This window comes from Alnus glutinosa, chromosome 3, assembly GCF_958979055.1.
Source record: "Alnus glutinosa chromosome 3, dhAlnGlut1.1, whole genome shotgun sequence".
Taxonomy (NCBI): domain Eukaryota; kingdom Viridiplantae; phylum Streptophyta; class Magnoliopsida; order Fagales; family Betulaceae; genus Alnus; species Alnus glutinosa.
The window spans coordinates 1,295,815-1,323,458 of NC_084888.1; the positions used below are offsets into that span (position 1 = coordinate 1,295,815).

General features: G+C 33.9%; 2 protein-coding genes across 2 annotated transcripts; both read right to left on the reverse strand.

Annotated features, from left to right (window-relative positions):
• Positions 1 to 325: 325 nt before the first annotated feature.
• On the reverse strand, positions 326 to 9,596 carry LOC133863619 (succinate dehydrogenase [ubiquinone] flavoprotein subunit 1, mitochondrial). The gene is made up of 16 exons (XM_062299649.1): positions 9,376 to 9,596; positions 8,500 to 8,667; positions 7,636 to 7,723; positions 7,041 to 7,187; positions 6,799 to 6,939; positions 5,715 to 5,800; positions 5,517 to 5,609; positions 5,341 to 5,404; positions 5,050 to 5,193; positions 4,057 to 4,244; positions 3,127 to 3,301; positions 2,874 to 3,044; positions 2,604 to 2,673; positions 2,389 to 2,509; positions 2,269 to 2,306; positions 326 to 797 (listed from the first exon to the last, which is right to left on the reverse strand). Exons 1-16 carry the CDS (start codon positions 9,478 to 9,480, stop codon positions 695 to 697), a joined length of 1,902 nt encoding a protein of 633 aa, XP_062155633.1. The 5' UTR covers positions 9,481 to 9,596; the 3' UTR covers positions 326 to 694.
• Positions 9,597 to 16,842: 7,246 nt separating this feature from the next.
• On the reverse strand, positions 16,843 to 22,755 carry LOC133864929 (cholesterol 22-monohydroxylase CYP90B51). The gene is made up of 8 exons (XM_062301375.1): positions 22,407 to 22,755; positions 22,013 to 22,337; positions 21,774 to 21,926; positions 21,425 to 21,676; positions 21,213 to 21,305; positions 21,016 to 21,094; positions 20,819 to 20,925; positions 16,843 to 17,483 (listed from the first exon to the last, which is right to left on the reverse strand). The coding sequence occupies exons 1-8, from the start codon at positions 22,607 to 22,609 to the stop codon at positions 17,232 to 17,234; spliced, it is 1,464 nt and encodes a 487-aa protein (XP_062157359.1). The 5' UTR covers positions 22,610 to 22,755; the 3' UTR covers positions 16,843 to 17,231.
• Between the last annotated feature and the right edge of the window lie 4,889 nt (positions 22,756 to 27,644).

A 27,644-nucleotide genomic window follows, 5' to 3' on the forward strand; every position in this document is an offset into this window, starting at 1 on the left:
TGACATCATATACACCATAAAGCGCAACAAAACAAAATCTAGACCATAAAATAAATCATAATTTCCCAACCATGCACTATAATTTCTGAAATAGACTTGCCTCTTGAACCTGCAAATAGCGCTATAGACATTTTAGAAGGCATCTTTCTGTGAAATTCAAAACATAAACATTCCACCCCCCTAAGAATGAAGCCAACATCATGTGACCAACAGTAACTTATGTTCCTGCTATCAGAGCATGTCACTAGGCAGCGACAGTCTGAAAGATGCAGCAAAAGAAAAACACACACACACACTCACACTCACACAAACCATAACAACCGCATTACACAATTTATAGAAATAATTATTACTTGCTCCAAGTCCAAGAAGCCACATCATGTTCAAATAGCAATTAGATGTTGTAGGCTCTCAGCGAAAACAGAAAGTTCTGCTCCCACTTGTCATATCTATGAATTCTGCGAGCTCTTCAAAGCATACAGTCGATTATCAAACTTAAAAGCAACAAGAAACTATCATTCACTGCGGCCAATAAAAACCGACTTTAATTGGATGGATCATACCATTTTAACACTAATACTGCAATAATTATTGTCAAAATGCTGTACCTACAATGATTTATTGCATCCATTTTATCTCGGGAGAGTTATTGCAATGTTTGCAAGCCACCTTGCAGATTTTTATAGCAAATGTATCAATATACACGAGCTTTAGGTGGGAATGACTCGATCTCATCGTCTAATGTGTTCAAGTGAACTGGCCTGTAATCAAGCCGGACCTTCTCATTCTCCCAATATCTGCAAACCAAAATGAACAGAACTGAGAAAAAATTTTTTGAAGCAGAATAAATAATTACAAATTATCGTCACAATGATAGTAGCAGTAGTAGTAATAATAACAGCACATTCTCCAAATACTAAAAAAAAAAATGATTGTTGTTGCCATAACAGGTGGTGCCAAGACTTGGACAATCTGAAATGATTGTAGACAGTGAACAGAAGATACTGTAGATGCATGATCACCGAGTACATTGACTTGGAATTGTTGATGAAACCAAGTGATGAAGAACGCATTCTTTGTTTGGCTTTTCATAAAGTTAGGGTGGTCATGGTCTGTTTTTTTTACTCTTCAGTGATGTTTTCAGGTCGTTTTCCTAGCAGTTGTAGAGCAACTGTTTGATCTTTTTTTCTTTTTGGTAAATTGAACTCTTTGATCTTTCAACACGTTTATAGCACAGAGGTATAAAGATCAGGATGCAAATAATAATATAATAAATCATTTATAAGACCACGAGAAATTAATACAAATAAATTTTTGCACTGACATTACTGATCATCCTCATAAAGAAGAAAAGCATGGGCTTAAACACATGATCAGGACTAACAAAATAATAAGTATGGACAGGATTATTTTCAACACCACAAATAGGAAAATATATATGGGTACTGTTTTCAACTTCTGCTACTTCAAAAAATCGGAGAGGCTACCTCCTCCAACTTTTGGATGCCATCTAACAAACTAAGCTTGTTCATCCAAGATATGCACATTCTTCAGATTACACCAACACCATAACTGCTATGGCAACAGACCCTCCCCCATTAACTGAATTGAACTTCACATCATAATTTATTGAATCCATCCATGTTTTTTCCCCCTAATTGGTTGTTAGGTGATTTTACTGACATCGGACCATACTCTTCCATAAACTCATATAGAGGGCACTTGGTGTACTGCAAAAGGTTCAATTAAGTCATTCTCCTTTCCTGTCTGATCGTCCTCCCCAACTTTGAGAGATAAAAAGTAGGACTAAAGGCGGGCATTTTTCGGATGAAAAAGGTGAAGTCCTCGTACATGAAAAGTATTCAAGAGATTACACTACAAGTGTCTACTCTAACAAACACAAAGATGAGAATTGGGAACAATAACTATATCCCAAACCAAGAGAGATCACAAAAATGAGGCATTTTAAAACAAAGCATGTTGGACTCACAATCTTCAAAAAGGCGCAGGTTCCTTTCTCTCCAAATGGAGACAACATATAAGGAATGCAGGAATGCAGATAGCCAAAAGCTGGGATTTTAGCCCCCCAACATTAACAATAAAACCACCCAACTCACTTTTGTAGTTCAGGATACATGTTAGTCACCCAACAGACTCAATTGTGACACCACAAACCACAAAAAGCTCTCCAAATCAAATCTACTACCACAATGGCAACGTATGTCCTAGATTTCAACTCAAAACCATTCTTTCAGGAGGATAACTTACCCTACTGTGTGTTTCATCCAGTTCTCATCATCTCTTTTCTGCAGAACCAGAGCAACTTAATTCATTATACAGAAAAGTAGGATGAAATGGAAAGCGAACTTCAAAAGAAACAAGACTAACCGTAAAATCTTCACGAGCATGTGCTCCTCTGCTCTCTTTCCTGGCTTCAGCAGAATGCATCGTGATACAAGCATTTATCAAAAGGTTTTCCAACTCTATAGTCTCTACCAAGTCTGAGTTCCTGTCAAAACATTATAGAAATTCAGCTGAGAGTATTAAAAAATGAATTCGCACAAAAAATATTGATCATCAAGATCCTTATCCCAAAAGTTTACCATATCAAACTCCGATCCTTCAATTTAACATCATAAAAGCTCTCCCATGTCTTGTCAATCAATTCACAACCTGCGGAAGCATCAGAGCAAGAAGATGGTAAAGAGCATCATTAGTACGGCTGATTAAATGGTTTAACAGTAGTATTGGTTTCCAACCCATGTAAAGATTTCTACAGCAAGTCTTAACTTCCAGTTAATGTAAAATGGTTACTCTATGAAATAAAAGCAGAAAAACAGTAAAAATGGGTAACCAAAACTTGCAAAAGGTACCTTCTTCTAACGTTTCCTGTGTACGGAACACAGCAGCATTATTTTGCATTACTCGTTGCATATTCAACCGAATTTTCGAAGTTGGTAATGAGCCATTTGAATTCCTTATTTTGTCCAGCCATGCAATAGTCTTCTCACCGGCATCGTTCTCCAAAGGTTTTTGTTTCTCCCCTACAAAATTTTAAATGAGTCATCTTTAGTTTCCCAAACATATTTCCTATAATGCAGTCTCTCGTAACCTCAACAAACTTGCCTGGTCTGTGAATCTCTGCAACTCTATTTGCACATGCTCGTCCAAAAACAACAATGTCAAGAAGGGAATTTGCACCAAGTCGATTGGCACCATGAACTGACGCACAGGCTGCCTCACCAGCAGCCATTAATCCAGGAACCACTGCATCTGGATCATCGCCTTTAATAGTAACTACCTGAGGAACAAAAGGCATACTTATAAGAAACAAGCAGATTTCCACAGAAGAACTACACAATCGGCTCTATGATAATTTATAATTGAGATTACAGTATCTTAACGATCGCTGTTAAGAATCAAAACTAAAATCTTAAAGCACTAGATCTATATGTACTTTATCCATCATTTAGAAGCAATGAAATGTAAAGTGAGAAAGTGAAAAAGATCTGAGCCTCGAAATATTTTATTACACCAGCATTTATTTTGTTTGTTGCCTGGGTTATGCCCATATTAGTGATTGCCTAACTGGGGAGTCAGAGAGGGCAAGTAAGCAAAGTGGAGGAAGTGTAAATTAGTTGGATACTGCCTTTATCTTTGATGTGGTGCCTTTGGGATAATGGAAATACCACAGCTTTTTAAGGGGTGTAAGATCCTAATATAAGATCTTAAGCTGGCAGTCTTCTCGTGGAAACCAGTTTATCCGATTTCTGAACTCTTCATTATCCTTGGGCTTCATCATTTTCTACACTTTTCAATTGAATTTCTTGCTTATCTAGACAACCAGCCCTTCTGGTTCCTTAAATTGAGAATTAACTTAATATCGAGTATCAAAACCTCAACAAATATTATTAGTCAGACTTTTAGATGATATGAATTATAAATAATAGGCCTGAGTTAGTTCCAAGAAGAATATATCAAGTACAAGAATCAATTTATAGAATATTAAGATTAATTTAATAGGGCCTACTTTATGTGACTTGCTTTAAATCATACCTCGCCATGGTAATTAGTGGGAATTCCACCCATGTTATAGTGCACAGTAGGTAAAACAGGAATGGGCTCCTTTGTAACATCGACACCAGCAAATATGGCAGCAGTTTCAGAGATACCAGGAAGTCTCTCCTTTAGTACTTCGGGGGGTAAGTGATTCAAGTGGAGATAGATATGGTCCTTCAAAGGTCCTGTGGAAAATTAGATCTTAGTTACAAGGAAACACAAAACAAGGTATAGAAATTTTACAACCGAGCTGGTACTTGCAACAAGAACACACACACACACGATAATTAGTATGTATATATATCGTACACATATAGTTATCATGAGTAGTTATTAATCATTGATTTCATGGAACGATGACCAGAAATAATTACTGTTACGGTCCTCCGTAACGGGGAAAGGACGGTGGATAATTTGGATGAGAAAGTGCGTGGGATAATAGGGTATTCAAGGTACCCTGAGCCTCCTAAGGTTAGGGTTATTCGAGAAACCCTATAAACTCCTAAACAACCACAAGAGTTGAATATTAATTTTCTTCTTGATTTTTTATTTCATTCTTCAATATCCTATTTATAGGGTTACAAAGCTGAAAATATAGAAACAATAAATAAATAAATATTACATAAATAATACTAAACCTAATGGGATAATTAATTCACTTATTTCCTTCCTACTAAAAAACCTAATATAATGGATATAAATCCCTTAATCTAGGGATTCTTGCTTTATGAGCAAGACTCCTTATTTTCCTAATTAATCTATCATACGACTAATACCATACTAATAAATCTATTAATCTCTTAAACGATAATACGACACTTACCTAATTTAAAACCTAATTCTAATTACCCTAGGTACGTAACAATTAATTTGTGCAAATTTTAGCATAAATCAACCATCCAATACCTGTAAGACCTACGCTTTTTTTTTTATTACTGGACAAAACAAGGCCACTGGGATGAAAAACACAATTCGAGGAGCATGTCATACCTACACCACGACCCTCCCGAATTTCCATAGTCATAGATCTTGAAACAACATCTCTTGATGCAAGATCTTTTGCAGTAGGGGCATATCGTTCCATGAAACGCTCACCTTCATTGTTCCTAAGAATACCACCTTCACCACGGGATCCTACAAGTCACAATAAAAATGACAAAAAAAAATCATTTGTTTAAAATAACACAAGATTAGTGCACTTAAAATCATAAGGACAAGAAAACTAAAGAGGGTATGCAACCAAAAGCAGTGGATCTCCACAAAAACTCAATAAGTACCAACCTTCAGTGATGAGGCAACCGGCGCCATATATACCTGTTGGGTGAAACTGCACAAACTCTAAATCCTGCAGGAGGAATACATCAGCAGAGGAAATATATAAAAAAAAAAAAAATTAATGATAAGATAACAAGGCAAGTCAACATAGAACTCCAAGATTGAGAAGCAACAAAACAAACCTCGAGCGGGAGCCCAGCACGTGCAACCATGGCATTGCCATCTCCAGTACATGTATGAGCTGAGGTTGCAGAAAAGTATGCTCTACCATAACCCTGAGATAAACACAATGTATGTGGATAATTTTGCTTAACTAAAATAAGATGAATTTCATTAACAACTCCCCAGCAAGGAAAGAAAAAAAGTAACCATAATAATACCCCTGTAGCGAGAATCGTAGAAGCAGCATGGAATCGATGTAATGTCCCATCCTCCATATTCAACGCAATTACTCCTTGGCAGCTACCTGAATATACAACAGCAACAATCACAAAATCTTCCCATAAATTCAACAAACTTTCTCTTTATCCGGGTTTCTATGAGTGCATTTGTGACACCCACAAAAATTTAGTCCCACATTGGGAAGTTGAATTGTCTACATTGAATGACTGAATTATAAAAGGTGCTATGGGTGTTATATTGGTTCCTTACTAGATGAGACATGGCTTTATAAGTAATTTTAGGGAGCTCAAATTGCAACTTGATTAGTCATTTTGGAGTAATAGTGCAACTGTGACTAGCACTTTCTCTAGATCACTACAAATGGTATCAGAACCACCTAATAACACTATGTGGCGCTAAGACACTGCATGGTGTGAGCCCTGACAAGGATGTCAGGGATTTGAGTGAGGGAGATTGTGACACCCCAAAAAGATCCCACGTAGGGAAGATGAATTGCCTCCATTGAATGGATGGATTATAAAAAGGTGATAAGGGTGGTAAATCCCACATTGTTTTTATAGAGATTAAGCTTTATAAGTAATTCTAGGAAGCTTCAATTGCAACTTGACTAGTCCTTTAAGAACGATAGTGCAGATGTGATTAACATTTTCCTTACTTCGTTACAGCATTGCCCCAAAAAAGAGAGTAACTCCTAAAAAGTCTACGACAGAGACAACATCTAAGAACCACATACATGCAAAGATTAAACAAAGTACTGGTCAAAGTCAGCCTCAAGCAATATCAAGCAACCCCTTGACCAATATTCTCTAAGCTAGCACATATTGACTTGAGAAACCTATTGCGGAGAGTATGGATTTGTTACAAGACCATATATGTATATTGTGATTGTAGGAATGAGGCTTGTAATTTGATGCAGCTACAAGGAATGGAACACCGTCAACTATTATGAAACCAAAAAGACATGAAGATATTACAAGGAATACTATCAACTAAGATGATAATGCTGCATTATCAACCAGATCAAGGGAAAAACAAAACCACAGCTATCATGCAGTAACTTACCGTCACTGTTCATTAATAAATCCAAAGCAAAATATTCCACAAAAAATTGGGTATTATGTTTCATAGCCTGGCCATAGAGAGTATGCAACAAAGCATGTCCAGTTCGGTCAGCAGCACATGCACAACGATATGCCTGTCCACCTAAATAATAGAAAAACAAAAGAAGGCAAAATCAGACAACTTAAAATACAATCCTGAGAAAGAAGTTTAAACTCCAAACATGGATGGCAGCATCATCATACCTTTTCCAAAATTAAGGCTTTGACCACCAAATGCACGCTGATATATTTTTCCATCTTCAGTTCGAGAAAATGGTAATCCATAATTCTCAAGCTCAATCACAGCTTTTGGTGCCTCCCTACACATATACTGAATGGCATCCTGATCACCTATATGAAATGCAATACCTTTACATGTTAAGAATAACCAGAACAAACAGACCAACAAAAAATAGATAAGAATTCTAGCAATGGTTGTGACAGTGCAGGAGGCTCTTGAACTCAACCAATTGGAAAAAGCCATATGGTTTCCTTACAAAAACATTTCAAATTGGTTCTGTTCAAGGTAAACACATCATTACATGTAGCAACCACTATAGTACATAGTAGGAAAATACAGGGCATGGCTCCGGGAAGACATGTGACTGTGTAATGTGACCACTACGTAAAAGCACTCTAAAACAAATGTAGAAGAAGCCAATACAAACACGAGAAGATTTTTATCCTCATTGTAATTCATATAAGACAGTAATTTGCTTCATACAGGAACCCAGTCGGTATACTACGTAAGAGCACTGTGAATAAAATGACAGATTTGTCTGTTTAACAAGGAACGTACCAAGCCAATCACTTCCCTTGACTGTGTCGTACATGTGCCACCTCCAGTCATCTTCAGACATGTTGCCCAATGCAGCATTTATACCGCCCTAGACAGATTTCAACTTTGACAGTTAAGCAAAGGATCCAATACATTAACAGTGACACTTAAATAGTGACACTAAGTCAATGAAGAGACATGCAAAGCATACATTTGATGAAAACAGCAGAACCCAACTTAGATACTTGATGTGCAGACAAGATGAAATTATGAATGTGCAAATGGTGAAGAAATAAATAATAGCCTCAATTGAACTATGTAAAATGAAGAATTCATAATTGTCATTCTAGAATCCTCCAGATAAAGTGCAAGGAAACCAAAGAATTGAAATGTACTGGCCCAGATCAATTATATTGACACACTACTTATCATTTAGTTTATCAGAATTAAATGCATAAGATAAACCGAAAGTTAAATACTCCGTACTTTCAATTATTAATAAAAAAATCTCTGTGAAAGTAAAATCGTTAAAATGGCTTTTGGTTGACCAATAGAGGCTACATACTAGCTTAAATGTAACTTCAAGTAAGAACTTAGACTTATCACCGAGTCATTCAAAACAGAGAGCCGTGATCATATTGCCTAGAAATTTCAGTTACCAAATTCGACAGAACAATGGAAACAACCTCCCAGTTCATACATTTCAATGACTATCTTTTCCTACAACCACTATACCCATAATGAAATACTCATATCCAAAATTATATATAAAGCAAAGACAGAGCAAATACCCTTATAACATGAGCAAGTTTGGAACAGCACTGAACTGAACCAAATTACCAGTGTAGTACTGCATAAACAAATCTTAGTTCTAATATCTCATACCTGAGCAGCGACAGTGTGTGAACGAGTAGGGAAGAGCTTTGTAATGCAGGCTGTATTGAATCCATGCTCTGAAAGCCCTATGGCTGCTCTTAGGCCAGCACCACCAGCTCCTACAACAACGGCATCGTATGAATGATCAACCACAGTATACGAGGAGCGTCCTGCAGTCTGTCACAAGCAAAAGCCAACTCTTGTAAACACTTGGAACCAAACCAACATCATAAATGCAACGGTGAAACACCCCCCACACCAAAAAAGAAAGAAAATAAAAAAAACCAAAGCATTGAAGACTTAGAATCGAATCAAAAGGCATGAAAACGTAAATGCATACACATTGATAACAAGAAACGAGATGAGCCAATTGAATAGAGCCAAGAACTAGAAATTTGAAAATTCATAGACTAAATTCAAATCAGACACTCACGGTTGCGTATGATTTAAGCATAGGAGAGGAATCAAATAACAACAAAAAGAAAAATCAACTACGCCAGATAGCTGTATTGCCATTGGCCTCGGTTCAGTGAATATTAATGCTGCATGGAACTCCAAACAGTAGAAAACCTAAGCGCGTAAGCTCATATCCTATTTTCCTCCAAGTTCTCGGCAACCAATCGGTGCGAAAGTAAAGTAAATAAAAAACCCATCTCAGAGAGAGCGACCAAAATCAAGCAAAAATACGTCGATCACAGAGAGAAGCACAAATACCGTTCAGAATCCAAACAAATTCCAAAATCATCCGTGAGAATGGAAAATAATCAGATAAAGAATGTAAAACTTGGCTCACATATTCCAAAAGGCTAGGAGACCAATATCAAATATCGCGAGAAGCATTAACGCTAAGATTTAACCATTCAAGGTGAGAGTGAGATATCGCACCGAATCAGTGGAGAAAAAGCGGGAAATGTGAGATCTGAGAGAGTCATCGGAGAGCGATCTCTTGGAAGAAGGCACACGAAGTCCTCGGGAAACGCACCGCCACATCTCGGTCTCTCTAGCTAAGCTACCTCCGGCTGTTTGGGCTTTTGGACCTTTTGGTGGTTTTGTCTATCTCTTTGTATCTCTCTCCGCTGCATAAAGCAGTCGCTGACTCGCTGTGGAGGCGAAATGTGAAGGTGCTAAAATAGCACAGTCGAGGACCGAGGTGGCCAAATGGCTGACGCATGTGATTCGGAGGACCCTTCTGACTACCCCTGATCTTGAACTACATCTACGGAATTGCCACTCGGGATATAAGCATTTATCTTTTATTCATTTTTTATTGAGCATATAATGGGGATAATCATTTTCTCTTAAATCTGTTTTTATTCATTATTGTATAAATTCAAAGACTAAATTTACTTAATTTTCACAAGATAGGTGCTGTATTTTACAAGTCATTAGAGGAGAATGAAAAAAAGAAGTCAGCTTCGGCCCAAAAAAGAAAAGTCAAGAACATTCCAAATTGTTGAAAAAAAAATATAAAGTTTATCTTAGGCTCAGTTTATTTCGGCATAAAATATTTTTATATTTTATATTTTTATTTTTTATATTTGGTGTTATCGAAAATGATAGTCAAACCCAAAACTTTTTTCGGTTTGACCATAAAAGGCTTATTTAATCTTGAGAAAAATTATTTGTATTTTTAATATTGTAAACTATTTTTTGAATTTAAACTTTTCGTTCTTGCATGCATTTTCTTTCACAGTTTATTATCTGCTGTCGCCAAAGGTTGTTGGCAACTGCCGAGGTCATCGAAATCCAGCAAACTCTGACGGAAGATCATTGAAGTTCGCCAGCCACTACCAAAATTAGTTGAAAGTTGCCAATCGTTTTTTATTGTTATTGATCATTGTCTGCTGTCACTATTTTCTATAGGAGCCAATTTTTTATGAATTTAGTCATAAAAAGACTCCAATTTTGATAGTTGGATAATGTATCCTTTATCAATTATAGATGAGAATGTGAACAATAGATGAATTAATATATTTGTTTTAGCCTAAGGCAGAATCCATATCTTTTTGAGTGATATCCAAATATAAGTAAATAAATAAATACATAGTTATATAGAATTACTCTATATAATAGAGTAGAAAACTAAATTATCTAGCCATTTAGAGGTAAAAAAAAAAAAGTAATTATTACCAAGACCACGGTATAGGGAATAATATTTTTATACATATTTTAAGAAATTTTAAAGACTACGAAGTTAAAAAAAGAAAAAGAAAAAAGAGGAGAGAAACCTAACTACGTACCTTAGGGCTAGATTCATATTCCTGAAAAATTTGCTGGTCAACATCTGAACCGTGCTATTAGTCACCTTTCTAAATGTGGGTCGACGTTTTTAAACCAAAATGACGACACGTGTCATGAGCTGAAATTATGTTCGCGATGAATAAGGCAGCCACCAGGGCTCCTACATCGACCGATGACTGGTGCGAAGAGGAAACACGCTGGCGCTCTTTTTAGCCACCACGGACATGATGGAGATATGGCCACGTGACCTTTAATCCTACCACTAACGGCCAAAATTATGACCAATTTGATTTTAACTCGTTTACGTTTGCGATGGATTTTTAAAATTAGAATTTAATTTTTATTTGGTGTATAAATTTTGAAATTTTATTTTGTAAAATAAAATTTAAAAAAATATAATTTATTTTTAAAAAAGTTAAATAAAATATTATTTATTTTTTAAAAAAGTAAAAACAGAATTATTTGTTTTTGTTTTCGAAATCATGTTGCCAAACGAACTTTTAATTACTCTTTATAGAGATTTTTTTTTTTTTTTGTCAGCAAAAAAGTAAATTTATTAACAAACAATTTACAAAATATTCACAAAATAATCAAAATTACTTTTATCTTTACGTTACGTTAAAGCAATTTTTTAATTTTTTTTTTTTTTAAAAAAAAAACTTCATCTAAAAAAATGTTTCAAACAACCCTTTGTTTTTCTTCGGACATTGGAAGATTTTTATTTTTTATTTATTTAAAAAATTAATATAGTAAACCACGCTAAACGATGCATAAGAGAATTATCATACATGTAAGTTTAATATGTTAAATTTAAAAAATATTTCAACTCAATTTAAAGAAAACCTTTAGGTTTGTTTGGTTCGCGGAATTGGTATTTTATTAAAAAAAATGAATAGTTATTACTAGGAATAAGGAATAGTGAAATGAAATAATTATTCTAATTCCTTAGGCCTCGTTTGGTTTGCGGAATGTCTATTCCATTAGGAAAATGAATAACTATTCCTGGGAATAGATGAAGGTGGAATGGAATAACTATTCCTATTCTTTTGTTTGGTTGTAACGGTGGAATAGAACATTGCATATGTATTCTTTTGTTTGGTACAGTGCAATACATTGGTGAATGGAATCATATTATAATCAAATTTCTTAAAACACCCTTATAATAAAAATATAATTTATATTCTTAAGGACATTTTTTTTCTTTATTTTAGAAACATAAACAATCATACTATGACCTTTTTTTTTTTTTTTTTTTTTTTTTTAATTTCATAGAGTTCATGGCTTTTTTTTTTTTTTTTTCATATACAATTACGCTACAAAATGATTTGTAAGGAAAAAACACACACACACACACAAACACACACATATAATCATCATATCACCATCATAAAATAATAATAATAAAAAAAAATAGATCATCTACAAAGCCCTTTTTATTTTATTATTTTTTATTTGTTTTCCAGCAACAAACATTTATTCTTTGCTTACAAAGTAAAATAATTTATAAGAAAAAAAAAAAAAACATAATCATCATAAAAAAATAAATCATCTGCAAAGCCCTTTTTATTTTATTATTTTTTATTTGTTTTTCAGCAACAAACATTCGTTCTTTGCTTACAAAGTTTTTCTCAAACCTCCGCCAGGCAATTGGAGTCCTCCCAATATTAAGAGGTACTCGTTTTGCTACGTCTAAGTGCATTCTGTAGGCTAAATCATAGGGAAAAAAAAAAAAGAGACTAACCCACAACAAATTAAGTTGGGTTGAGAAACAGAGAGAGGGGGATGATAATATAATTGCAGAGATGGAGAGAGATACTGATGGTGCATTTGAGTAATGAATTTTTGAAATCAGAATTAAATTCTTATTCTGTTTGCGAATTTTGATATTTGACTTTTTAGAAAAAAAAAAAAAAAAAAATTGAATAAAATATGATTTGTTTATAAAAAGTTGAATAAAATGTGATTTATTTTTGAAAAAAGTAGAATCAGAATTATATTTTATTTTCAAAATTTCGTATCCAAATACACCATGAGTTGAGAAACAGAGAGAGAGAGGGATAAGAGACTTAGATGTTGAAAGGGTTAGAGTTTTTGGGTAAAAGACGAATTTTATTTATTCCCACAGGAAAGGAATAGGTATTCCACTCAAAAAGGAGTGGAATAGCTATTCCGTGGGAATAACTATTCCCTTAAATAATATACAACCAAACAAAGGAATAGCTATTCAGTAAGAATAATTATTCCTTTCCATGGGTCTAATCCGCAAATCAAACGAGGCCTTAGTTTGGTGACAACACATTTACTACAATTGGAATTGACCCAAAATTACTAAAAAAAAAAATACGTACATAATTTCTTATTTTTCAAAAAAAACTCAAATCTTTTAAAAAAAAAAATGTTGAACCTTAGATATGTGGGTGGTTGGGACCACAGATCTGATCTAAATTCATTGTTTTTTTTTTTTTTTTTAATTTTTAATTATTTATTATTATTTTTTTTAAGTTTAGTTTGGAAAAATTAAAGAAAACTATTTTTTTTTTTTTTTGGAAAAAGTTGTCTATTCCCTCGTGAATAACTATTTCTCTTCGTAAAAGAATAGTTGTTACCATGTAATAGCTATTCCAAGAAATAGGTACCTACCAAATAAAATAATAGTTATTCTAATGGAATAATAATTTCATTCAAAATACTTATTCCATGAACCAAACGAGGTCTTAACTTTTGCTAAACTGTATGTCCCAAAAGTATTTTATTGCACAAAAAATTTGGTTGAAACAAATGCAAAAAATCTGGGGAGAAATGATTTTTGCATGACAAAAGTGAGAGAAGTTGGTAATGGAAAATAGAGTATTATGGAAATATAAATGCCGTTAAATTATTAATTATGTGTAATTTAACTGGATGACAACTTTTTAAATTCTTAAAGAAAAAAGAAAAGAGTTTACAGTTTGGAACTCACTGTTACTCACTTGCTCTAAAGCCCATATTATCAAGTCGAAAGTCTGAAGGTTTATGTATATTGGTCATCATCTTCAAAATCAAGAAATGGTAAACGGGCCCGTTTAGATACATGGGCTGGAAGAGTTGTCCTGAGATGAAGCCTGGTAGTTACTATTTTTCTCAGCACACTCTAATAGTCATTGCTCTTGGGCTGCTACGGCCTGCTTGTCTTCAAGACCACAAATTTAAAACTTTTCCCTATTCTTCTTGTTGATGAGAATACCCCTTCTGGTTTCTGTTAATACGAATATAAATTTGTTATAGCACTAGTAACAGTTTTTTTATTTTTATTTTTTAAATATAGGAAATTAAATTATTTTTTTTATTCAAATAAACTCTATAATTGCTTCCTATATTATTTAAATATTGTTTCAAATAAATGTTTAAGGAAAGAGAGAGGAAATATATATATATATATGTATATATATTTTTTTTATATTAAATAATATTTAGGGGAATCACTTTTGCTTCCATAGATTTAGGGAACATCTTTTAGCTATGTTAGTTTAGAGAATAACAAGAGATTTCAGAAGGGTTTTAGGAGTTTTCCTTTTCCCTATATCTAGGAAAGAAAATAAATTTTAGTCTTATTAGGGAAGTTGATGTTAGTGTTCTTATAGTCTTGATATTTTCGTACGACATGTTGCGTGTTAAATAAAAGTTGCATGACATTAATTAATTGAATTGACATAGTATATTGTTGAATAATTGGTTTGTAGGCTAAGGGAAGAACCTATTTAAAAACAGAGAAAAACTTATTTAATTTTGGAAATTGAAAACCTAAAGATTAAATTGAAATCACATGAAAACTTAAGGACTAAATTTGATTTTTCTAAATAAAAAGAAAAAACACCACTTGGTTACTCATAAAGCTATTTATTGGGGTAATGCAAAGGGGACCCCAGCTTGGATAAGAATCATGGCCGGATGCAGCCTTAATTAGCTTCCTATTTTGATAAGCATAACCACCAGAAAGGAAAATGATAGAGAGCTGTTGATGACTCTTTGTTTGTTTAGTTGATCTCAAGCAGCTCTTTTAGAGCCCACATTTTAAATACACAGCGTGCAGCTTCCCACACCACATAGGGAGACACCGTCCATGACAGAAGTACTAAAAGATCATGAAACCCTTGATTATTGAGTGAATTAAAGCATAAAAGAAATATTGGAAAGCGAGAGGAAACCAAACAAGGAGGCGACGGTCGGCTCAAGTCAAAGGAATTAGTGTTCTGAATTTGTAGTACTAGTAAACTTGACCTTGCTGGTTTCTATACGAGGAAGCTATGGATAGAGCTAGCTAATTAATAACGTAAATGAAATTTTGTGTTGTGAAAATGAAAGAGAATTATTATTAATTAATGTTAAAATTACGAATCCACCACAAGCTGCCATTTAAATCTAGAGTACGTTTATTTTGTGTTTAGGGTTGTTTGTTAATGTTTAAATGTTTGGGGTACTATAACTTTAACTATAATTTTTTTACAAATTTATATGGGAGTCCGCATTTTATAAAAATGTGTGCCACTTGATCTTAATGGTTGGCATGATAAATGCAACGTGTTTTAAATTGTCATGCCAGATTGTAAATGTTATAAATATAATGTAAATTGTCACATTAATTTATTAGAAATTTATAGTAAAAGCTATAATACTCTTATCAATAATACTTCATCCAAAATAATTACCCGGTTTGAATGGGCACAAAATTATTCGTAGACACAACTACTAATTTCATAAAGGCAAATAGTTTGATGGTATGAGACATTGGATTGGTCATCCATACTTGAATTGCAAGTAATTAAGAAGCAAACTGCAAACTAATTGTATAAATTAAGAAGTCGAAAAACGTGGCCGACATTCCTATTGTCAATCAATATATAGAAACCCGTTGGGATCGAGTACCGGTCCTTATTGAATTCCTATTGCCTGCGTTCTGATCACCTCGCGGACCCATTACAATAATGAATTCCTATTAATTAGGCCTTCCACTTGGTTGATCCTGTTACAATATCTCAAATTGTCCCACCACAGATTGTTCGGTTGATGACTATATTAGCATGCATGATAATAATAATTTTCTTGCTTACAGACAATATAGTGAGACAATCCACTTGCACATTATTTTTTTTTTTTGTCAGCATTTCTTCTTGGATCGGGATACCCTAGAATTTTCAGCGCGGAATCCACATTTCCTAGATAGCTACAGGATTCTCACATTTTATTTATTTATTTATTTATTTTGTCTTTTTTAGACTTTATATCTTGGATCATGATCTCTTATAATTTCTTGTTTGAACTTCCTAAAATTTGCCTAGAAAATTTTTAGGTATCCGGATCCACATTTCCTAAATATATAGCTACAGGAGTTGCAGCCCCCTATTTTTGTTTGTGATGAGAGTGGGGTCCTTAGAAAGTCATCAGGAATCAAATTATATGATCAGTGCTCCATAAAGGAATAGGCACCAATGAATAGGCACCAATAAGTATTGATGTGTCCCTGATTTAGATGGAGGGAGATTATTCAAATTAACCAAATTATGATGCCAGGACCCCACCCCCCCTTTTTCGCAATACCAAGAGAATTGGACAAGGAAAGAAATAGCACGACTAACGGAACTTATAAATCAATTTCTCCTATTCAGCTACATTGATAGTTATTTATACACATCATTTGTGCAAGAAGCAGTTTCCTGATCACTATGCATGTTTAATTAGCTCGCAACTGATCTCCTCCTTTAGTAGTAGTACTGCTAAACAAGGGTTTTGCAGACCAATATGCATGTCAAACTTCAATGCCCTAATCTGAGACATTTACAAGATCACATAAACTCCTTTTTCTTCTTTCCTTTTTCCCATAGGATGTAATTTAACTCTAATGATTTGAGACATTATACTATGCTCAATATTTCGTGGTAGTTAGACAGAATCATGTTGAGATGGTGTATGGTCCACAGGGAATAGTCTTATCACTATGCCATATCTTTTATTATAGATTCTCAGCACCACCCTTCACTCTCAACGAAGCACAAAAAGACACAAATCATATTTGGATGATACACAGTAAATTACAGCGAAGGAAATACCATCTCATATATATATATATATATATATATATATATATATATATATATATATATATATATATATATATATATATATATATATAATTCCTCCCAAGCCCCAGCATGAAGGGACTAGAGGAAAACAAATTTACAATTTAGGGTGGCCCTGGCTAGGAAGGATCTTGCATGTGTACTTCATTTCTTTGTCTTCCCTTTGCTCATGTGAGCTGCATAATGCATGTAGTCAAAACAAACTTACACTAAGCCGTTGGAAAATCCAAGAACTCAATCGTCACGTCAAATGAGCTAGCTTTTGTTTTGTGTTTTTTTTATGTCCAGCTAGCATATATGAGAGGCTGAGAGGCTGAGACCGATGGAGAGGTGTCTTTTCTTGAAAGTTTTTATGCATGCATGGGCTAGCTGTTGTCTTGTAGCTAGCTATATGAAACTGTGGTGTTGAACTCTGATTGGTAGGCCTTTTGGGAAATCAACAAAAGGGAAGGCGAAAGCTTGATCCATATCGGCCAACTCCCAGTGGTAGTTGAGGACCAGATGGTGGATGAATACGGCCATTTCAAGTTTGGCCAATTCTGATCCGGCACACAGTCGTGGTCCTCCCCCAAAGGGCAAGAAGTTATTACTTGTTGTCATGCTCGGGCAACTGGATGAAGATTCACGCGTTCCATTATTCTGCTCAATCAATATCACGTACACCATTACAATGAACAAGGAAATAGACACAAGAATATCCTAGCTAGTATATATATCTAACGTATAATCTTAGTATATAGAACATAGGACATAGGATGCTCTCTCAGATGTATTCTACGTACAGTTATAGGCTCCTAGCAACAAGTACAACGAAGATCACGAATAATTTTCATCCTTTCTGGGGCTCGATCATTTTGTTGATAATATTTGCAGCTAAGTAAACGGGATCTTTCCATTTATGCATGAATGATATATACTCCATATATATATATACCCAACAGGTAAGCAAAACTTTCCCATGATTTAATTTCTTTCTTTTATTCTATGTGATGAAAATTTTATTATTAATTTGTAAATCCTTCCGAGTTCCGAGTGTGATCGGAAATCATGTCACGACTCATGAGAGAGACCCTTGGAAAGTACTCCACCAAAAGTCTGTTTTGTTTGTGTCAAGGACTCAAGGGTGTTAATGAAGGCAATTAAGTTTTTTAGGATTATTTTTGGAATATTCTCTTTTGTTTTGTTTCCAATTATTTTGCTTTATTTCCAAGTTTCGAGGATATTTTTTTATATATTTTTTTTCTTCAAATATTTTGCTTGGGAAGCACCCTAAAACATTCTAGTTGGAGACAATAAAAGTTTAGCTTTTTTTTTTTTTTTTTTTTTTTTTGAGTAAGAGTTTTCTTCTAGTGAGTGTTTTGTATCTCTGGCTTTTTCTTTATTTATTTATTATTATTATTTTATTGAACGGTGATCGAGGGTGTGTTCTTTTACTCTGTATCTTGTGGAAATTATCATTGAATAGTGATCACTACAACTCTATAACCTTAGGTGAATTTTCTTTGGGTGATATTATTAATTCTTCTAATTTTGCTCATTGTTTTGCTTTTTTCGGTATTTTCCTGCATATATCAGTGTGTATAAATTATCTACTCAATTCATTTCAGTGTGAAGTCAATATAAATAAATGCACACCCAACAAATAATAGAAGTACTCTTTCTAAAGAGACAAAAACACGAAAATTGAAACTTAATTGCTAATAGAAAACCACTCCACATACAGCGGGAGTCTAAGCAAATAATCAAACACTCACCATGCATTGTATACTCTCTCTCGACCGACCAGGTGTGGACAAATGGCCAACTAATAATAAAGTTTTGGTTTTGTTTTCTTCTCCTACAACTGCTAGAATAGATAAGCCCCAAAGTTACTTTTCCACAAATCCAAGGTACGTAACAAGAATTTAGGTGGGTGCCTTTTGACTTTTTTCCTTCAAGGGATAACTGTATCTCTAGATTGAGGAGAAATGAATGCTCTATATATGTTACTTTTTCCCATAATTTGTTGATGTGTGGTTGCCAATTAATCAACCCTTTGAATATATATGTATTTGAGAAAATAGTTGATGGAACGATTGATTAACCGTGTCACATCAATAAGGCGAGCAGTATCCTCGTAATTATTTTACCAACTATAACTATAGACTGTCACCTCATTTTGTTTGAAAATTAAGTCATAATAATCTAGGATTGAGATTCCCAACATTTCTGTTTGGTTACGTGGTTGAACAATTCGAAATCTATTTAGACAAATATTTTTATATGAACTCTTTTATAATTGCTGCCCGAACTAATGGAGTTCCGAGTCCAATAACCTAATAATTTTCCATTGAGGACATTATGAGAAGATGAGGTCCAACTTGTTGAGAATAACAATTCAATCTGCCAGCATCTTTACCTTAAAGCCATTTCGTCACTGTCATTCTACGATGTTTGTCGATTAGTATATGTCTCCGACTTCAAATATCTTCTATGTTTTGTATCTTTTCTTGGGTGAGTAGCTAGCTAGGGAGTAAGTTTTCTTTCTTCTTTATTTCTTTTTGGAATTTGGTCAGGACCAGTTTGGCTATTGACCCACACAAGAATTAAAAGCACTCGTGCACGTGCATCTGAGAACCCCACATCCACATGGGGCTCTAATCATCTCGAACCCCAAGCTCTCCCCACACGCACGCAGGGGAGGGGGGGAGACACAGAGATGATCACAACAACTCGTGGGGGCCAGAGGCCGTACGTTGTGCAACATTGCTTCACTGATAATGACAGTTCATCCGGAAGAAAATCGATCCGGAGATCCTAGCATGTCTTTGTAAGTTACCCTTATCTAAAAGACTTAAAAAAAAGACCAATACTATTTAGTGGACTGGTATATAATTACGCACAATTAAAATAATGTGGTATGAAATTTAATTATTAATTTTTTTTTTCTTTTATAAATACTGATCTAAAGGCTAATTATCATTGCCACATCGAATTGTATGGCAGTTGACTGTGGTAGAATTAAAATTTTAGGAAAGGGAGACAAAACTAAAAAAAAAAAAAAAATTAGGGTAAAAATTAAATTTAGGGGTATTTCATAAATATACCTAAAATTTTGAAGAGAACCCCCCAAACCAGAGAAAGCTTCATTGATAGATTTTCATAATAACCTTTACTGCTTTTATTCTATTTTTATTAATTCTCCAGTTAAACGGTAGAAGAGGTTATTAAAATTTGTGAATTTTTATATATTCTCTTCGTTTTCAAGAATATTCGGTCCTTAAATTTTTTATTTTAAATAAAGTTTGAACATTGCCGCTTTTTCAGTAAAATGAGAGTGTAACATTACTCTAAGAAAAATGCTTGAAATACTAAAGTTTTTACTACAATCTTTTTACGGTCTACATGACACATTTGTATCAACCACATGTCCAACGAGTTTATAAGGAATAAAAGTGGAGGAATGCTAGAACATCTTCTTGTGTTCTCCTGATGTTCTTCTAAAATGGCATAAATGTAATTTTTTAATTACATCTATGCCATTCTAGGAGAACACAAGAAAAACACTGAAAAATGTTCTAACATTTCTCATAAAGGTGTGGTTTACTGGTTTATAGGGTTACTCGTATTATAAACATAACGTAATGACGTTATAACAGTTTTTAGAAGCAATCTTGGATTCGGTTATGATTTTCAAGCTACCAAAAGTCCAAAACAAATATAAAGGAACAAAAAAAAAAAAAAAATCTACTTAATTTTGACAGCATTGGCAGCATCGTTTGGGTCTACAACCAATCATCCAATGCTTTTTGCCAGTGAGAGCCACAACAATAACCAATGAAAGTGCTTGGGGACCTCTGCTTAATCAAAACCCTTTTCCCCTTTTCTCCCTTTTCCCCCTCCATTATTTTACCAGAATAATAGTAAAAAAATAAAAAAAATAATGATAGTATTCATTAGGGAAGGCATGCTGTCAAAAGAGGCTCATAACTGACCTGCCATCTCCACGGATTGAACTGTCGAGGCTGGTCAAAAAGAAAAGTATCCAAGTGCACGGCTGCAATCACCGGAAGCACTTTCCATCCACATGGAATGTCATACCCTTTCAAGCAGAATGATAAACAATTCAAAGATGGTCAGATTCTGGCAACAATCCAGCGAAAACACTCACTCAAAGTGACTTCTGTCCTACCTCTATACCGAACATCTTTGAGTGCCTTTCTGTGGAGAAATCTTACTACATTACCAAGCCGGAGTGTCTCATTAATAACCTTCACAAAACGAAAGAATTTTGATTATTTGCCTTATCATGAAATAATTTCATTTCTAAGTTCCATAATTTTACTGCAAAACGATTTAAAATACTACCCAGAGAAAGAGAGAGCTTACACATTGGGTGAAATCCATTTTCCTGTAGTCATCCCAATTCAAATCCACTTCTCCTGATTGCTTCTTGGGTCTGGCAATTTCAAGGTGTTCTTCCTGAATCCATAAAGAAAAAACAAAAAACAAAAAAAAACAAGAGAGATGATCATCAACATAAAGAATCTGGTATTCGATTTCAAAAGGAAATAGCCTTTAAGGAGTTGGGAGTTACTGACTCTTAGCTGTTGAACAGCACTGGGACAACCTTGCAAGAAGTATATAGCTAAAGCTATGGCCACTGATGAAGTTTCATGGCCAGCGAAGAGCAAGCTTAGAATCAAGTCAAGAATTTGCTCGGTTGAAAGATTGGAATGCTTCAAGACCCATCCAAGAAGATCATTGTCCTCCATATCTCCTCTTCCCTCCTTCATTTTCTGAATCCTGCCTTCCATTTTGCCCTCAATAAACTTCAGGATGGTTGATCGAGACTGTGGGAAGCAGAGCATCAACAAGATGAAGCCAGTGAAACCTTGACTCTACATTAAAACGTTCAGAAATATCATCCAAATGGGGGGAAGTACTTACCTGTAATGCCCTTCTATACGCAGTTCCAGGAAAATTCAGAGGAGCCGATACCACCCCCTTCATGAAGGTAACATATTCTTTCTTCAGCTGCTCGGTCTCGGGCATTCCGGGATCCATGCTCATTATATGTTTTGCCATCAAATTGAAGGTAAACTGCAATTCTTGTTAATAAGCTAAGCTGGCTCAGTAAATTTGTCTTGGTTGAACACAATAAGATACACTATCTTTAAGATTTTTACCTTCTTGGCTTCATCTTGAGCTGAAAATGTAGAATTCTCCTTCCAGGAATTCAGTACAAGCAAAGTATGCTTCTCCACTTCTCTCAAGAGATGGGTTCTAAGCCTGGCATGGCTCAAGAAGTTGAGTGAGATACTCCTCATGTCTCTATGCATGTCTCCAACTAATACCAGCATCGACCATTTTCCAAGAATTCCACCTATGCTTCTAGGATAGCTGCATTCAAATAATCTTCCTTCGTTCTGTAAGATGAATCTATTAAGCCCAGCATCTGCCGAGACTATTGTCGGCTCGCCGAACAAATTAGACTTGTAAATTTTGCCGTACCTGCAGAATGAGTAAAGAGTTTTAGTGCGGTTTTAAGGTCTTCTTCTTTGTGGGTGTGCGTGATTTTACCTTGATATGTGTTGCTCCATGAACTCTCCAACTGAAGTAGCAGAGTAAGGCTTAAGATAGCCGATAGTTTCGCCAAGAAAAGGCCAGCCCATGTTGCCTGGCGGGAGATTCAGTCTGCTTTGCTTTCTTTTGATGAGAATGAAGATTAGAAGTAGGGCCAGAATGGATGGAAGGGAGCAGAGAATTAGCACAGAGTCAGGCATGGAGACTGACTGATTGACTCTCTCTCTCTCTCTCTCTCTCTGTGTGTCCGTGGGCGTGTGCTTTGCTTGGAATTTGCTCAGCTGCTTCGAAGCACTTTGAATCAGATATCTGCTTCTTTTGAAGTTTCTACGTCTGTGGAAAATGAACTTCCATTTTCATGAGTTTTTATAAGTCACTTAAAGAGGTGGTCTTTTACGAAACTATACATAATGAAGACTTTGAAGCCGATAGGCTGCTTTTTTTTTTCTTTTTTTTTGAATTCAATAGGCTGCTTTTTATAAGCTTCTCTTCTATCTTTAAGCGAAAATAGCGGAAAGTAGCATGGAAATTGGCTTTACACTTGGAAAATGCTAATCTCTGCAAATAAAATTACATTTTTTAATTCCCAAAATTTGTTTTGCTCATGCTTCATGAGTAACTTTTCCTTAGCCATACTTCCATCTAACTTTTTGCTAAATTAGTCCTATATTTTGGCATAGCAAGGCATGCAAAATAGAAAAATGATTAAAACACGCATACTATACAACAATGACACAACACTAAAGGCACAATGGAGTGAGGCCCACACATAAACCCCACTCCATTATGCCTTCGTGTTGTGCCATTATTGTGTAGTGTGAATGTAAGGATCACTCCCCTGCAAAATATAGTGAATTTTATAGGAACGGACGGGAATTTTTCAGAATTTACTGCTCGAATTTTAGGAGAAAAGTCGGCGTATGAGATATTCAAGCAGTTCGAGGTGTGCATCCCACCTATTTAAGCACCTCAAGCTCCCCCGACAAATGATTTTTTTACACCCCATGGCCCTTTCTACTCTACTCCCAAAGTGTTTTGGGATTCTTCTCTTTTTTCTTTGGGAAATGATACTTACACATCACCATCACAACAATTTCATTCACACAAGACACATTGGAGTGGGGCTCAGTATGTAGGCCACACTCCAATATGTCTTGTGTGAGTGTAGTTGTTGTGCACAAGAAGTGTAAATATCATTTTTCTTTTTCATTTTTTTTTTTTTTTTAAGGATCAAGGGAAAGGTGTATAGTGGGTATAAAAGTATAAAATAATCACTTCTTAACTCACTCACCCTCCTTACTTTTTGAGATACGATACTTTTACAACTTTTATATAATTCTAACAGTTTTTTTTTTTTTTTTTCAAATTAATTATTGAATATCTTTTCCTACATGTAAGCCGGTCTTACATATCCAATGGTTGATTTTCAAAAAGCTGTTTAAGTTGTATAAAAGTTGTAAACATATCATATTTTTTAATTTTTTGAATTTTAAACACTGAATCTCTAAAAGAATCCTAGTCTTATAGGAGTAGTAACAGTATAGGTACCTACTATTTTTGTACTTGTGGTTTGTTCATTTCGTAAACAACGACTAAGAGCACTAACACCAGTTACCCTATATTAGTTCTCTTCCCTATATTTAGGAAAAATTTCATGAAAAACATTAAAAAACCTCCAACAGCAGATACCCTATATTTAGATAATGGAGTTGGAAATGAATAATAATTTCCTACGTTTACATGTCTACTATTTTTTCCCTATATATTATTTTAATATAAAAAAAGTATATTTAATTGATATAGGAAAAAGAGAAAAAGTAGGAAAGAGAGAAAAATAATAAAATAGGAGTAAAAAAATAATATTTAATTAATATAGGGAAAGGTAAATAAATCTATTATGGAGTGTTTTTTTTTTTTTTTATAGGGAAGCAAAAATTAATTTTATTCCCTAAATATAAAAGAAATAGTTAAAAATTTGCTGCTAATACTTTAACACCAGATATCATGGTGCAGGCTAGGCACTAGCATTACATGATCCTTGTCCTTGGTTAGTATCATGAAATATATAAATTAAATCAGGACCGATTTGGACTTTCATCCATTGCTACTGGTCCATCCAAGGTTTGTGAAAAAACATCATATATATATATATTTGACAATCCAAGCCAGCCAATTAGTTCTGAACTTGAATGCACATTTTTCATTTCATTTATTTGTTCAGTAACTTGATGTGTATATTTGCATATTCGGTTTCCAAAATGACACATGTGCCCTCCATATCGTGTAAAACATGTACAAGATCAATTATAGTCACCAAGTCAAATGTTGGGATTCTATCCTTTTCATCTTCTTCATTTTTTGTAATTATAGTCACCAAGTCAAATGTTGGGATTCTATCCTTTTCATCTTCTTCATTTTTTTATTTTTTTATTTTTTATTTTTAATTATTTTATTTTTAATTATTGGAAATAGTAAGAGGAGTTTTTTAATTGGTCAAAATAGTAAGAGCAGTCAAAGCTTAACCATAATAGCATCCTTCTCCGTTGAGGCATCTACACCGGCCCATGACGTGGTTCTTCATGATAAGTTGAGCGGTCTTAAAGAGAAGAAGAAGAAAGAAAGAAAAATAAATAAATAAATAAATAAAATGAGAGGCTAATTTAACCATTAGATTAAAATTTAACTACTTTTTTAATGTTTGTGGCCAAACATGTTGAATGTTTGACTATAAAATAGAGAATGAATTATAAAGTCAATATTCAAACTCATGACTTACTAAGTTTAATTTTTACTTAGATAAATTTAATCATTTAATTAATATTTCAATATATCATTACTTAACGTTAGTTCCAAGACCAAATTTACTCCTGTCTTTATTGAAGTTAAACTCTAGCCACGAAGGCTTGTCCTATAATAAACAATTTTGATGTCTATAATTTTTGGTTAGTTATTTCTTTTAAAAGAAATTAATAGCTCCTGGAGACACAGTTATATATATATATATATGTTATTCGCTTTTGCTTTGAAGTTTGAACGGTGTTTTATTTTGTATGAATGACTTTGGCGATGCCTGAATATCAAAACCAATAGTCGCCGGGAAGACATCATAAGCATTTTCCATATGTTATATATAACAAATGAATGGCTTTTAATTTGTATTTAATTTTCTATGGCTGTGTCCCTGGGGCGTGGGTTATAGAAAAGCAATAAAAAAATTTTAGGGAGCAAAGAAGCTCGATCAGCTCCAAAGAAAGAAACCTAAACTACTCCTTCCTCAGTTTAAATTTTTTAAAAAATTAATAATTTAGAATAAAAATAATTAAAAATTTAATCAAATATTAGACTCGACTGGACCTCACTTATAAGCCTTAGCTTACTCTTGCAAATAACTTGCGGCAGACGGCGCTTAAAATTTAGCATCAAGCTGGACTAATTGCAGTTGATGACAAAGAAATACAATCCGGTCAATATGATAGATACAATACTTACTGTTCTTTTTGTCACGTTACACCAATGTACACATACAATTAATCAGTGCGTTTGAGATTGCAAAACACATTAATTGTCCGCATGCATGTATGCTTTCATTTGTTAGTTGATGATTATGACTAATACTGACTAATCACCTCCATGATTGATCAACAGTATTGTCATTCCAACTGTTCGAATCACGGACAAATCTAGGACATGCATAATGCATGGCCCCAGTAACCTATGTTGTATGTATATTATATCTATATTTATATGTGTATATATATATATAGATCTAGAGAGGGAGGGAGAGAGAGAGAGAAAAATCTTCTATCAAGATTTTGTTGTTGAAAAATTAAAAATACTAAGGAATTTATATATGCGGAGTATATAACAACTGACTTTTTTAATTAAAAAATGATATAAGATGACATCGATGTAATTAATTTTTTGCTCAACTACCAATCATATTTCTCATTTTTTTTCTCCACCCTCTCTCTCTCTCTACTGGCTTTTTCTTTGGGAAAAAAAAAATTACGGCAGCTTTTGTTCTTGATAGCCGATGTCATATCTCTTGGGAAACCAATCAATGAATAGATAAAAAATAAAAAATCTATGAATAAATACGAAACTTAACTGCTTTGGTTTTTTTTTATTATTATTATTATTTGCATCAATTTTATATATATTGTATAATTCATATATTTTTGAAATTGTGCACTATTTAACATGATAGCCCTTCTGAATCAGGATCATCTGCATTTTATGATTCAGAGTAAATTTTGTTGCATGTATAGTATACGTTGTATTTCAATTAATTTCATGATTAAACACTTCAATTAACAAAAATGAGGAATGCTACACATCATCTCCTTGTCTTCTTTTTATCCTCCTAAAATTAATGTGGCTCTTAAAATCACTATTGGATCAAAATTCAATAGTGATCTATCATAAATTCAATGGTGATTTTAAGAGCCACATTAATTTTGGAGAGACAAAAAAAAGACAAAGAGATAATATATAGCATTACTCAACAAAAATATGACTACGCAGAACACTATAGGTAATCATTTTCTCTTTATACATAAAGGGTTTTTCCCTCTAGTTCGTGAATGCATGTAGTTTAAGGTGCTTGCACGCGCGCATGCCATGACCCAAAAAAAAAGAAGAAAAAAAAGAGCTGTTCCAGAGCTTCTAGTTGTTTATGACCGCATTATTTGAAGCAGTAGCCAGTAATCATAAGGAAATGTAAAAGTAGTTGAGAATGCTTGTTTTCTACTTTATAATTAATTCCTTTTTCATATCAGACAATAATTTGTAAATAATACATATTTTAATGAACATAAAAAATAATTAATCTTTAAAATATTTGAAGTTAAACAATGGACTAAGACATTGTTTGGTTTACGGAATCACTATTCCATTAGGAAAATGAATAGAAGGTGCATGGTGGAATGGAATGGTTATTCTTAATCTTTAGTTTGGTAACAACTCATATACATTAATTGGAATACAATCAAAATTACTAAAAACACCCCACATTATATATATAAAATAAAATAAAACTTAAATTATAAAATAAAAAAATTTGAAAACTATGTCACCCATGAAATAGTGATGTAGGACGTAATTTAATAATATTTTCGGTGCAAACGAAAATAGAAGAGATGCCAAAAACAATATTGAAGCAGAGCCGTTTGATTATAAGTTTACATGTTTGCAGACAATGGAAATACAAAAGGAAAGACTTGATCGTCAAACCAA

Coding starts and splice junctions, on each gene's coding strand:
- LOC133863619 (XM_062299649.1), bottom strand. CDS start 9,480: ATGTGGCGGTGCGTTTCCCGAGGACTTCGTGTGCCTTCTTCCAAGAGA. Junction 5,405..5,516: donor GTGCTGGGCTCCCGCTCGAG/GTTTGTTTTGTT, acceptor TTCCTCCTGCAG/GATTTAGAGTTTGTGCAGTT. Junction 3,302..4,056: donor CCACTAATTACCATGGCGAG/GTATGATTTAAA, acceptor TTTGTTCCTCAG/GTAGTTACTATTAAAGGCGA.
- LOC133864929 (XM_062301375.1), bottom strand. CDS start 22,609: ATGCCTGACTCTGTGCTAATTCTCTGCTCCCTTCCATCCATTCTGGCC. Junction 22,338..22,406: donor ATGGAGCAACACATATCAAG/GTAAAATCACGC, acceptor CTCATTCTGCAG/GTACGGCAAAATTTACAAGT. Junction 21,306..21,424: donor GTGCTGTTCAACAGCTAAGA/GTCAGTAACTCC, acceptor TTATGGATTCAG/GAAGAACACCTTGAAATTGC.